Source organism: Chrysemys picta, chromosome 1, assembly GCF_011386835.1.
Source record: "Chrysemys picta bellii isolate R12L10 chromosome 1, ASM1138683v2, whole genome shotgun sequence".
NCBI lineage: Eukaryota > Metazoa > Chordata > Testudines > Emydidae > Chrysemys > Chrysemys picta.
The window spans coordinates 164148447-164161978 of NC_088791.1; the positions used below are offsets into that span (position 1 = coordinate 164148447).

The 13532-nt window shown below is 40.7% G+C and overlaps 2 protein-coding genes across 8 annotated transcripts in view; one reads left to right on the top strand and one right to left on the bottom strand.

Annotated features, from left to right (window-relative positions):
- Window positions 1-374: 374 nt before the first annotated feature.
- On the bottom strand, window positions 375-5291 carry CGGBP1 (CGG triplet repeat binding protein 1). Of its 4 annotated transcripts, none has more exons than XM_024103609.3 (2): window positions 5151-5291; window positions 375-3401 (listed from the first exon to the last, which is right to left on the bottom strand). In XM_024103609.3, exons 1-2 carry the CDS (start codon window positions 5189-5191, stop codon window positions 2879-2881), a joined length of 564 nt encoding a protein of 187 aa, XP_023959377.3. In that variant the 5' UTR covers window positions 5192-5291; the 3' UTR covers window positions 375-2878. The 4 variants fall into 4 exon arrangements, with proteins under 4 accessions (XP_023959377.3, XP_065444974.1, XP_065444985.1 ...); XM_065588902.1 differs by having other exon boundaries at window positions 375-3398; window positions 5151-5289; XM_065588913.1 differs by lacking the exon at window positions 5151-5291 and adding an exon at window positions 4783-5022.
- Window positions 5292-5406: 115 nt separating this feature from the next.
- Window positions 5407-13532, top strand: part of ZNF654 (zinc finger protein 654) — a 65317-nt gene continuing 57191 nt past the window's right edge. For 2 of the 4 annotated variants that reach the window (XM_005283644.5, XM_042853812.2), the window contains exon 1: window positions 5421-5555. In XM_005283644.5, the coding sequence (XP_005283701.2) occupies window positions 5424-5555 (132 nt within the window). In that variant the 5' untranslated portion in view covers window positions 5421-5423. Of the gene's footprint in view, window positions 5556-13532 lie in introns of all 4 variants that reach the window. The other 2 variants (XM_042853821.2, XM_008166119.4) reach the window with 2 other exon arrangements.

Genomic DNA, 13532 nt, shown 5'->3' on the forward strand with positions numbered 1-13532 from the left:
AGCCTGTGAAGAATTACATCAAACTTGTAAATTGATATAATTGAAGTCTAATTTTAGACCAGATTTTTATCACTTTATAAAGATAAATATAGTGTTTTAAAAGGCTGACATCAAGTGTATATTAATCATATTACTAATGCTTTATTTTCTATTATTTGTAGTAATCTCCTTAGATACTTGAAAAACAACATAATTTATTTACCAAAGTTGCCTGTCATTTTTTATTTCTTCTAACACAAGAGTGAAGCGGCCTTTTTTGTTTTGTTTTATTAGTCTGTGTACCAACATGCTTAATCATAATGCTAGCATAGCTTTTTGAAGAGGGTTTATTAGTTTGATAGTAGAGAGCAGAGAAAAACATTTCCTTTTAGGTCTTTTGTAAAGCGACTTTAATATCAACAATAGCCTGTAAAATTATTAAAAAACATCAAGGCCAGAATTAGTCATCTCAAACTAGTACATAAAATAGCACTTTCTTGTTTTAATGGAAGACTGATTTCAAAAATTCATACTCAAGCTGTTTCCTCAATACTCACAACTGTTTTCCCTTTGTGATTCAACCCTAATACAACTGTATGGATGGAATACAAAACTAATTCAAAGATATCTAACTTTGATTAATGAATTGCAGATAGCATGACTCCACTGAAACAAGAAGAGGAGCTGTCATGGAAGAACACAATTTTTTAACATAGAAAAGGCTATTGGCAGTGGTAACTTATACTCATGTGTCTTAAGAGGATTTATATGAAACAGTACCAGCCCTACGCAATGCATGATCCTAAGCACATCCCATAGCTAGTCACACTTGTGAAGGCAAATTGAGACATCCAAGATCAAGAGAAAGATTTCCACTACTATTTCTATCTGAAGTCCTAAACCAGCAATTGATATTGAATGGGCAGATTGCTTTAACTGTGTCGAGCCTCACTGGCTTCAATGGGGCTCAGCACCGGTGCAACAATTTGCCTGCATACTATTCATTTAGTTTGCTGTGTCTATACAAATACACCTCGCACAGCAGGCAACCAGTTGCAAGAAAGAAATGATTAAATTGTGTGAATACACTTTGAGCCATTCATCTGACAAGTTCTTGAAGATTGCATAAAAATAGTCAGCATTAAACTGTTTCCTCTCTTCAAGCTGATGTGTATTTTAAACTACCGAGAACTGCAGAAACCAACCAAATTAATAGCAGGCTAGTCTGTGTCCCTCTACAACTCTACCTGTAAGCACTATTAGTTAATGCTACTGTCAGCACCCTAAAATGAAATGGCCAAATGAAGAAAAATGAGAAATATAGTTAGTGAAAACCAAGAAAGGGAAAAAGCAGCAAAATAGGAGGAACTAAACCTGCGAGACAGAACACTTATGGTGAGTGGAAGGCATGCTGCACTGCCTAGGAGATGCTCAGCACCTCACAGAATCACAACCCAGAGGAGGCAGCCAGAAAAGGCAGTTGTGTTACTTGCCTCTGCACAATAGTCTCTCTCCTCACCCAAGAGCTTTCTTGGACACTAAAGTTGAGTGGGCTACCACCATACTTAATTTAGGCATAATACTCAACTCCCCCAAAAAGATGTGAAAAGGGTTGAGAATTACACAATTCAGAGAAAGAAACACACATTACTGATATACAGTAAGTCACTTTTTTAATGATCCAGTGAAGATGGCACTGGCTTGGAAAAGGAACTGTAACCCAGGTAACACTTATTCTACTGTTGCATCCTTTTCGGTACACTTACCTCATAGCTACACTACATGAACTATTTGTCATCAACAGTAACTGTTTTAAAAACACATTTAGGTCACTTAGTCTGCGACAAGCACAAGACCCAGGAAAAGGGTATGAGTGCAAGAGCTTAAGTGACCCCATACTCAGGAAAAGAGTATGAGTGCAAGAGCTTAAGTGACCCCATACTCAAGTAGGACTCTTGAACTGCTACTCCCATGTCCTGATCAGTTCCAACTGGGTTCTGGTTTATAGCTAACAGATTGAAAAGAAGATGTTCTGCTTCTGCTGTCATGCTAGGAAAACACATAGCAAACTGTATTATTAGGGACCGTGACCAGGCATGTGTTTCATAGGCCAGCAGCTGCACAAGGCACCTTGCTCAAAGACACTAGTCTCTCAGCTTACTATAAGGAGACACATTGAAACTGCAAGACAGTGAATTTAAAACTGAGATAAGAAACTGCTTTTTCTTTTATGCAATGCGTAACAAACCTATTGAACTCCCTGCTTTAAGAGAAAAGTGAAGCCATAATTAGGTATTTAGATAGACGAGAACATCCAGAGTTACGTTAGATAGGATAAAAGAGTTTTTTAAAAGGATGTAAGTCCCCATGCTGCAAGGCATAAGTCAACCTCTACCAGCGGTTAGAATTTGCTTCTGTGGGCAGGTTATTATGTAACTGGCCATTATACGACTTTTTGCACGCTAACAATACAGGACTTATTCCTGGTCATTGACAGAGACAGAATACTGAACAAAGATGATCAATATGTCTGATGTAGTAAAGTAATTCCTACTGTTTGGTCCTTTCTTGTGTAATGAAGATGTCATGTTGGTGATTGAATTGGCATGGAAAGTCCTCCATGCACACGTGAGTGTTTGTTAATGTCACAGTTATGGTTGGCCTTTACATAGATGTTCCCTATCTTGAAAATGAGTTCTGAATCACAGTGGATATAAACTCTACAGTAGGGTTATCAAGAGTCTGTGGCACATCATTAATTTTGGTGATAGATTGTCATGTCTACAGTAATATAAAATAAACTGTAAAACCAATATATAACAGTGTATGCATGAATATAAAAATAAACCACACCATCAATATGTAACTTTAATACGCCATCCCCAAAATAGTCATCTTCTCAACAGTCTTCCATACTGAGGAGTTGGTTCTCATTCTCATATCCATCAGGCAGGTACGTTTTCCTTAACTGATCTGACTGCGGAATGGAACTACCATTCTTCACGTGGCGAGACAGGAAAGCTCGCACCGATGGATGGTCAGCTTTCTCAAGTGGGATGTTAGCTTCCAAGCACATCTTCACAAAGTCCTGGATGACACTGATTTTCTCTGTCTGAGTAGCACTGTTGCATTGGAGAGAAGCAGTCAGAGCCCTCGGCTTCTTTCTGACACTCTGCTCTTCAAACTCTGCCTTCCGCTTTGTATGAGTTTTAGACTTGAGATGGTCATTGATTGCAGATTTGCGAACGTGATTCAGGACCATATTGCAGGAAGTACAGAACAATTTCCCTCCATCTTCATGCAGTTCACTCCCAAACTCGGTTACACGATCCTGAGGGGTCACGTACAAAGCTGTCTTAGAACGGTTATGGGAAGGAGTAGCTTTCACTCCAAGTCGCTCCATTGTTGTTTTCACTAAGCTACTTATAAAAAACAAGAGAAATACATATCAGATTCATGTAAGTCAAGTGTCCTAGGCTCCACATTTATATATCTAGATGTATTTTATTCACTTTAGACATAACTGTGCAAAATATTGTACATGCTAGATATGACCACCAGGAAGATAATGTGAGAGAAGTGTACTTAAGAAACTACATATAAAAACTTCAAAATAATTTAGATATCCCATTCAATTATCCCACAGTAGTCTGAGGAATCCAGAGTTTTACTTATGATTCAGATTTGTTTGGTTAATAAGTCACCTTGAACAGCCTGTGGGAGACACAAGGCCCTACAGCTAGCTATTTTAAAATTTGTACACCAACTGACTGACATGGTATTTATCTTGAACAACAGACAAATTTCCAGGAGCTGAGACAAAATTACATGAATAGAAAAATGTGTAGCCTCATGTCATGGTGAAAAGGTTTCTGTTGAGGCAGAAATTTCTCATGAACTAGGGTAAAATGTTCAAAAGTTTCTATAGCTGCAGAACGGACAGGACCCAGTTTGAAATAAATTAAAACTGCTCATCACTGGAAATTAGATGTGTATTTTAAGAAGAGATTTTTACTGTTCAAGAAATGTAGCTTCTTCCCAACTACTTTTATTAGACAAACATTGCACTTTGATGCCTAAGTGCTGTTTTGAGAGTAAACATTGCTTCATTCTGTTTACCTCCTTTGAATCAATACAATTTATTCCAGGAGATACACACTTCTCAAACTATGTAGTATTAACAAGACATTGCCAAATATTGCTAATGGAAACACTTGACCCTTTGTCAGAACTGATTTGAGAATATCCACCCCTTATCTGCTCATATCCCAAATATGTATGTATTTAAAGTAGAATCTGGGTTGAGTTTTAAGCAATTAGCAAACGGAAAGCCCTACTGATCATAGCATTAGAAAGGAACAGGCAACGCCTTGTGCTTTCACAGGGCCGCACTGAAATCACATTGCAAAAGTGGGGCCTAGGTTTTTCAAGTATGAGGTGATGTATCTCTGAGATGAATGCACAGCTGTTACCTCTGTTCGGCCTAAACCCTTCAAAATAACTCGTTTGCTGTTACAGAAGCAGCGTGCAGCCGGTGCCTGGGGAGGGAGGAGAAACTGGAACAGGGGTTGTTAGAGCGATGATGTCCGGTTCTCGCTAACACCCACCCACCGGAACCCGCCCATCCTGCCCCTGCAGCAGACCTATCACCCCGGACTGCAACCCCCGCCCCCCGGCACCGTTACCCGCCCAGCCGCGAGCCCCCCCACCCAGGCCGGAGGCGGTGCCGATCCCGGCTCCCCGCGCAGGGCCAAGAGCGCAGCGCAGCGCTACCCCCTCCCTCCCGCCCCTGTCCCATCTTACCGCCGCAGGGCGGACGGGGCCCGGCCGGGCAGCCCCCGATCTCCGCCCCCTGGCCAGCGGGCCCTGCACAACCAGCGGCTACAGCGATTTACCCACCCAACCAGCCGCGGTAGGCGGGACTTGGCAACCTAGCAACGTCTGCTCCAATCAGTGAGCTGTTAACCTAAAGAAAGATGCGAGGGACTGGTCGCCTTGCTAGATTGTAAAAAGATGAGCAAAGCTTCCGTCCAATTACAAAGTTGGGGGCGGAAAAAATCTTATGGTTGAGAGCTCTTTCGTCCAATCTGGAGGGGGGGAATACTACTATGATGGACGGCTATAAAACCCAATCATATGTAGGAAAAAAATGGATTGACTTCACTTCTTACCAATCACAAGGCAGAACCGAAGTAATGAAGATAGTTTTCATCCAATCAAACGCAGGCGATCCGAGACAGGGCGAAGAGAGGAGTTAAGGGTGAGAGATCGTTGGCTGCTCTTCTCCCCTCCCCACCGTTAGCAGATGATTGGCACCTTCAGTAGCCCGTGAGATCGCGGCCGGTGGGAGGTGCCGGATGTGAGGTAGTTGGCAAGGAGGCGGGCCATCCGGTGTGTCGGGGCGAGGGAGGGGGGCTCGGTACGCGCAGGGTGGCCGGAGCAGCATGGCGGAAGACGAGAGCGACCAAGAGTCGGAGCGGCTCGGCGAGGAGCTGGAGGCCATCGCGGGGCCGCGTATCCTCGCCGGGGTCTCGCCCGCGCTCAGTAGCCAGTATTACTGCCGCCGCTTCTGCCAGGTGAGCCCCGCCCCGCCTCCGGGCCGCTCCTCGCCCCTCCCCCAAGCCTGGGGGGTGTCTGGTTTCTTGGGGGCTGTTCGGTTCCCACGGGTGGGGGGAGGGCGGTTCGGTTCCTCCCTCGGGCCCGTGAAGGGGGAGGGGGCCCGTCCGGCGGGTGTCGTCCCGTCCCCAGAGCGGGGAGCGCAGTCTCGCCCTCCCCCCTCCGAGGGGTCGGTTTGGGGCCTCTGCCCGTCACCGGGGCCCCGTTTGGATCCGAGCCTTGGCTGTGGCTGGGAGCGGCCCCTCTCCCCGCCCTGTGTGCGGCCTCCTCCCCCGGCTGCCGGATCCCCCCCGCGGCCTTCCCCGGTATCACGGGTGGGGTCGGAGGGTTGCGCTGGGCGCTCGAGGGCTGGCCGGGGCTCGGGCGTGTCTACGCTGGGGAAGTGAGGCCTGGGACAGGCAGGGGTGGGTGGGGGGAAGGGTCATGGGTCGGGGCACAGCGGGGGTGGGGGGCTGTACAGCCACCCCAGGTTAGGCGTTGGTACCACACACACACACAGCCCGAGAAATGGCAGCACAGTTTTCTCCTGCGCTGGGGGCCAAACAGGTTGTGTGGCTTTTGTGTGACTTGGGGTGTTTGGAGGCGGCGGGGAGACTTCTGACACTGACTGTCAATAGGAAACACCCGTCTACACGTAGTGTCTCTCCTCGCGTACTACCAGGGCCCTCCTCTTAACGCCTTTCCTAATGGTGGGATTGCCTCCGACATTGATCTTGAAGTGGGTTCTTGACTAGCTAACCAGAAAACTGCAGGAAGTTTTTCCTGTATGGTTTAATTGGACACCAGGCAGTACAATTGAGGAAGCATTGTCCCATTTAAGTGCCACCCAGTTAGCTATCTAGAATCTGGCCTAGAAAATTTCTGTGAATTTATTTCATTTCTAAACTTCTGACATACAGTTCCAGGAGATTTGTTGGGGGGTGGGGGGTCGTTTACCAAAGTACCATATTTTCTCAACAGAATGCCAGATATTTTGTGTTTTCAGTAGTTTGCTTTCCTGTTATTTCGTTGAATGGGACACTAACTTGACATTGGGTGTATTGAGATTTAGACTAAGCTCTTTGGTTCAGGGACTGCCCATTTGTTCTGTGTTTGCACAGAGGCTAGCACGCCATGGTCTTGGTCCATGACTGTGAGTGCTGTGCGTTATGGTAGTATAAATAAAAAATAACTAATGAGTTGAAAATAGTTTGGTAGTGGTTTTACAGCTACATTTTTGTTGTTCAAACATTCCTTTCCCCCTTTGTTGTGAGACACTCATATAAACATAAACTGCCAGTACACAATGTCAAAAGTACAAACTGAAAAATCTGTCAAATATTTCAGTTATAATAATTTAATTGTTGCTTGCAACAATAGTAGGCAAAAATATTCAGACAGAAGTTGTGACTTTGAAATTGATGGGTTTTGTTAATTTTGACAGGGGAATGGTATACTGCTTTGTCCAAGGATAGGGGTTTTGCTTTAAATCTTTCAAGTGAAACTTGTTTTGTAATGCACCCTTTTGCCTCAGGAAGAGGTGCTGGTGAGGTGATAGTTGTATATGCTAATCCCACCACCACCCACACTGAGATGAATTAATAGGCAACAGGAAGAGGCCAAGACCAGAGAGGGAACTTGGATACAAAAATGTATAATCCATTTTATTAGCAATACAGTGTTTTAAATCCCCAAACAGTTGGGTTTTGCTGCAGTCCTGTTGGCTAGAGATTTTAACAAAACTTTTCCACCCTCTTACTCTTCTGTTTGAAGAGTAGAGGTGGGTGCTAATTTTGAGTGTGTGAAGGATGCAGTTTTCTTCAGTCAGTATACAAATTTTCAATAATCCAAATAAAAGTGAGTGTCAGTAAAATTTGTTTTCATTCTATTGGATTTTTAATGTTGGCCAGATGAACAGTAAATGCACATTTGTGTGCTTATTCAAGGCATAATCCTTGGAGTCTTGTGAAAGTATCCTTGAGTCTCAAGGCTTGTTAGCATAAGGCAGTGGTTTTCACACTGGGATATGTGAGCTCTTGTCAAGAAATATGTGGAAAAAAATCCTATACTGGTGGACAACACATTTTATTTAATAAGACTTGGCAATCCAATCATGATTAGGGTCATTACATATCTCACATGGGGATACAAGGTGGACTACATTATTTGGAAAGGGTTACACAGCCTAAAAAGTTTGAAAACCACTGGCATAAGGGATTTCTATACCAGTGTAGCTGCATTATTCCAGACTCCCAACATAGAGGAGCTGCAGCTGTGTAAAGCAGGGTTTGCAGCTATGATTTATCATAGTTTGGAAACAGATTAAGTTGCATAGATACAAGCCCTATATTAAATCAATGCAGAACATCTATAGTGAGGTTTGCAGTGGTGCAAAAAGCCCTCAACCTCAGTCTGCATGCAGCAGAACTGCTCACTAATATAGAATGATGACATAGATGTATTTTCCCGTTACTACTTTTCTAGATCCCAATGACTTATAATTCTGTCTCAATTTGTTGTCTCCTTTTAAAACTAAGTCAGAAACATTCCATCTTGCTACTAAATGCTATTTACTTTGTCATTCCTTTTCTCATTTAGCTATTTTCTTCCTTCTCTAAACAATATCTTCTCTTCACTCAGTTCAGAACCCATCGCAACATTCTAGGCTCCTGATCTGAGCTTTGTGCTGATTTAGTTTGACCAAGAGACAGGCCACTTCACAACCTCCTACCCTCCTCCCTCCCTTTTGTACCAATAAAAAAGCTTGTACTTCTCCTTTCTAAAGTTCTTAAGTAGAGTGCAATTTAATTAACATCACTATATTCCTGTTCCTTGGTCAAAGAGAAGAAGCAGCTGTGTGGGTAATTGCTTAGAAAAGATGCTATGAGGTTGAACTGCCTAAAGGAAGCGATTTGTTCCTTTCCAAAATAGCAAGTAAACTGTTAAAATAACTAGGTTGTAAGTTAATATGGACAATGGTATAAATCAGCATCACCAAATTTATTATTGCTGGTCCAGGTATAATCCCGCTACGCAATCTGAGTAATGTATACACAGATGATTTTTATGGTTGGGGTATGTTATAAAGTGGTACCATGTGTTTGAACAGAAGGACCCCTTACTCTGTTGAAGTGTGCTTTATTGTATTGGAATTTCAATTTAAGATAGTGGTTGAAGAGGCAGCTATGACAATATCTCTGTTGTATATTGTATATCAAATAGTGCTTTTCTAGATAGGTGTGCCTACATTTTAATAGGGTCAGAACAGATTCGTGTGGTGGTGTACATGGATTCTCTAAAACGACAATTGGCTTAATTTTTTTTCATGATGTCATAGATGTGCACCAGCATGCAATAGTTTGCAGCTGGAATCTTATCAGAAACCTCCTCACAAAATATCTGATCCCATTATGTGGAATGGAGGTGGGGAATGTTGGGGAAAGACAAAACCAGCACAGTTTGTGGGGGTGGGAGGCAATAGGAGGCTGAGGTAATAAGTGACAGTTTTACATTGTCTCATTCTCTGACAATGTTTTTTCTGAAGCAGTATGTAGCCATTTCAGCCACTTGTGCCAGACTTTCTAGGGTGAAAGGTAAAGTATAGATGCTTAATATTTCACATGTAGGTCATGATTCTGCAAGGGGCTCTTCAGGGTGCAAAGACTCTGGGTAGGTGGAGATGGCTGCAGACCTGGGGACTTAAATTTATAAAAGAAAGCAAGTTAACACTTGCTGCTGAAAAGGTAAATGGGCTTCTGGTGGTAGAGAATAGGTATTTAAAAAAAAAAAATCCAAGGAAACTTTAAAATAAAAGGTTAAGAAAATAATAGAATAGTAGAGAAACAGTATATATAATTTCCCTGCTAATTTCGCTTATTCTTTCACTCTGAAGTACTTTTTATAGGGTGGCGATGTGTTGCTTAAACCTACACACAAATGTTAAAAAAGCTTTTGAAAAAATAAATTAAATGTGAAGTGAATGAGCCATACATATTTCAATAGCAGACAGCCATCCAGATTGTGTATTAGTAGGCAATTGCTGCATTTCTTGGGTGGCTGAAGGCATTCAGTCTTGTGCCTCACAGTGTACCCAAGACAGCCTATTAGATAGCCTGCACTAGTACCCTATTATGTCCTACTCTGGCATGACTTATTGCAATACTCACCCACGTCCATTAAATCTGTATTAAAATACATCGATCTATACCATATATCTTTTTGTTCATGTTTGTGCTTATTTACCAAATTGGTAGAAAACAAGGGAGTGTACAACTAACTCTTCAAGCTCTGTAGAATGTATTTAGTAACATAAAACAATAAACATATATACAAGGACCTAAACACTCTTGTTAATTTCATTGTTCATTTAGGACCACTCCTTTATCGCAATGGATTACTTGCAGAGGATTGCTTCTAGACTATTTTTTGTGCCCTAGATTGCTGTTTTTGTTCTTGATGTCAATACAGTATGTTTTCTTCACATAGAAGAGCCAATTCAAACTTTCTTACTGTGTAAAATTAAAGATCTTTAACTAAAAACTTATGCATACCAGTACCAGCTGCAAGTGACCACCTCTGTGAAATAGTGGTCTTGATATTTTATACGTGGCCCTTCAATATCCTCTTTTTAACTGAGTATCTGAAAGAGCTTGACAAAAACTAGTAATAGTGCATACAGAATTTGAAGTCATTAACACATGGTTTGTTTTCAAGGACTTCTGTTTTTATGCTTTTCATTTGGAAGTTGTTACCTCTGGGTGCAAAACAGTGGATGGTGGCTCCAGACAACTTATAGGCTAAAGTAGAAAGTTAAGGCAACTCTCTAGAGGGTTATAAGTGTGTTTATGGATGTTGTCCTGTCAAAAGAAAGTATTTCCAATGTTAGCTGCTTTGAAAACAAATTTTAATGGTAAACTGTGGATGCACATAAAAATGGAAATATCATGACAGTTCACCGCAATTCTGGTGAAAACAATATCACGATATGCATTATCAGTGTAGTGAGTAAGCCCCCCTGAGTGCATAGTAACGTTTTTGTTACTCAACACTGCTGTGACTTGATTTTTTTAATTTTTTTTTTTAGATCACTTAATGTGCATAAATTTGAGAAGAGTACTTTCTATCTTCCTAAGAAATACTTGTGGAAATCTCCTTTATTATTTAATGACTTGGTTAAAGGGAGCTCTGTAGATCAGTTTACAGCATGTATGTTAATAACTTAAATTCATGTTCACCATAGCTAATATTTTGTGATTGGGTTTATATAGTTGTCTATATGGTTGTGTAAAGATACTAAATTTTATTTAAAATGTTGCTCAAAACTCATTAAAATAATTACTAAATGATACTGGTCTTAAATAGCAAAGGAGTGTAAAGACTGAACATTACCTGCTATCCTCTACTGTGGATCAATTTACAGCCCTGCATAGAGAGAGGTGGCACCATTTGGACCACAGTTTGGTTCTGTTTTGTTTTTGCAGATGCCAGCATGTCTCTGATAGTTTTCTGTTCTCAGATGATAATTTAGTAGTGAAAACTTACTTCCTGAAATGGTTTAATAAATGTTTTAGCCAGGGAGCAATTTTTAAAATATTGTTTTATAAAAGCTTTTAAGACAATACTGGAAAAACTTGGTCAGTGCTTCTAATTTAAAAATAAAAGGCTAGGAATTAAAAAGATAATTTGGTAAGCATTTAGGCCAAAATATTGTAACCTGTTGCATTTTTCACAGGAAATAAAATGGCTAAGGTAGTGTCTTAAATATAGTTTTTATCTATATCTGTTTTGAGTGTGTGCCTCATTTTCATATGGAATTTAAATACAAAGACATTGGATATGTCCTTAAGGTAGGAAAAATGTGAATGTTTCTGAATGTTTGAGTTGTTTTTGTCTTTGGTAAATCATTTATTACCGTTCTATTAAATACAACTTTAAAAAGTGTTCAGTTTAAACTAGAGAGTAAGACTCAACAGTGTTTTCACTTTCTAAACATGCAAAAAAAAAAAAAAAAAAAAACTTAGTGTAATGGCAACCTGGAGTCCGGTGGCACCTTAAAGACTAACAGATTTATTTGAGCATAAGCTTTTGTGGGTAAGGTGCCACTGGACTCCTTGTTGTTTTTGTGGACATTGACTAACATGGCTACCCCCTGATATTTAGTGTAATGGGTTATGTCAACCCCTAGTTACCTTCATGTTTTCTGAGGCCCTCATCAGTCTGATACCTAATATATTTTTTTCAAAGTTGTGCATAGGAATTTAACCACTGAAATGTCACTGATATAGGGAGTTGCAGAGCTCAATCCCTATGCATTACTCTGCATCTTAACCCTCTCACATAGTAAAAAGGTAGTTCCTAAGGCCTCAGGATGTATGTTACAGCCCTTGTATCAATTATGTATCAATATCTGATAATACAAAATACATTGAAGTCTTATAGCCACTGTTAACATGCTTTTCTTTTTGTGTAGGGCCTGATTCTCGGGCTGTTTCATACAGAAGTCCAATAGAAGCTAATTTTGCAAATTTCAGAATAAGTATTATTGAATTTTATTTTTGAATTGATCTAATACAGTTGTTTCAGACCTATTAAGGGCAAATCATATGTTGCAAATAAACTTGTGGGTAACATCTTGGATTATTGGAAGCTGATGGAATTTAAAAATTCATTTAACCTGTCACTGCACTTTACATACTTACTGCATTTTTCTCAGGTTGGTCAGTAAAAAGGAATGAAGTTCATTTCACTTATAATAAACATTCAATTTTTTTAGTGCTGCATGAGTGTCAAGCATTACAAGGGTAATGGGGTTGTCATGGGATTTTTTTTGTTTAAATTGTTTCTTTTGGTCTTAAATTTTAGAAAATCTTACGCCTTCTAAACTTAGATTTGTCGCCACTTTTAAAGATTGTATGAAAATGTCCATTACAAACCTTTTTTCATATAAGCACTTTATGTAACAATGACTATTTGGGTGTAAATTAGCAGCCCCATTTTACAAATGGAAAAACAAGCATTTTACAAATGGAGACTTGGTGTAGTAGAACTCTGGGCTCCTTGCTCAGATACTTGCAAATCTTGTGCAAATCACTGTTAATATGAAAAATAAAATTACTGTGAACCACATTGGTGCACAGTTTGTTTGGCTTGCTGTTTTGTTGGGACTTCTTCCAGAAAACCAGCCTAATTGTAGTCACTACTGATTTCTAAACATTATGCAGGAGATGTTTAATATTTGTGGGCATAATCCCTTAATTCTTCCCATTCATATTACCAAATGTTTCACTTGTTCCTATTTACCCTCCCCTGAATTGAATTATTCTATCCTTGTGTATTCTCCCACGTTCATGCCCACTCATCTTTTCCTTGTTTAGTATTTTCCCCTTCAATTACTTCATACTCTCTCTCCTAACCCTCTAGTTCACTTTTGCTTTATGCCTATCCCCAAGTCAGTTAACTGCTGATGACCCTGTACCATCCCGTCCCCTGTCGTCGTGTCATACCTTCCCGTCCCCCAAAAAAATCTGGTAATTGCCTACTCCCACTCGCAAATAAACTAGTGTTTGCCCTTCCTCCAGTCTTAGGCTAAGTCTACACTACAAAATTAATTCAAGCTAAGTTATGTCAGCATACAGCCATTGCAGTAAATTAATTGGTTTTACGTGTACATGCTACGCTCCTTGTGTTGGTGGTGTGTGTCCTCACAAGGAGTGCTTGCACGGATTTAACTGCTAGTGTGGGACTTTGTGGGATGGTTTCTGAAAGGCAGCAATAGTTGATGTAAACAACAGTGTCTACCTGATTACGTTGACTTAAGCGCTATGCCTCTCCCAGAGGTGGAGTTACATTGGTGTAGTGGGCAAGTTACTTTGATGGGAGCTACATTTTAGTATAGATGCGTACAGAGTTAGTTTGACCATAGGCAGCTTACATCGACCTAACTTTGTAGTGTGGACCAG

What these genes read in the sequence shown, in the direction of transcription:
- CGGBP1 (XM_024103609.3), bottom strand. Translation starts at nt 5,191, where the DNA reads ATGAAAACTATCTTCATTACTTCGGTTCTGCCTTGTGATTG. An exon ending in TCGGTTCTGCCTTGTGATTG is followed by an intron (nt 3,402 to 5,150) that starts GTAAGAAGTGAA and finishes GTTTTTTATAAG; the next exon opens with TAGCTTAGTGAAAACAACAA.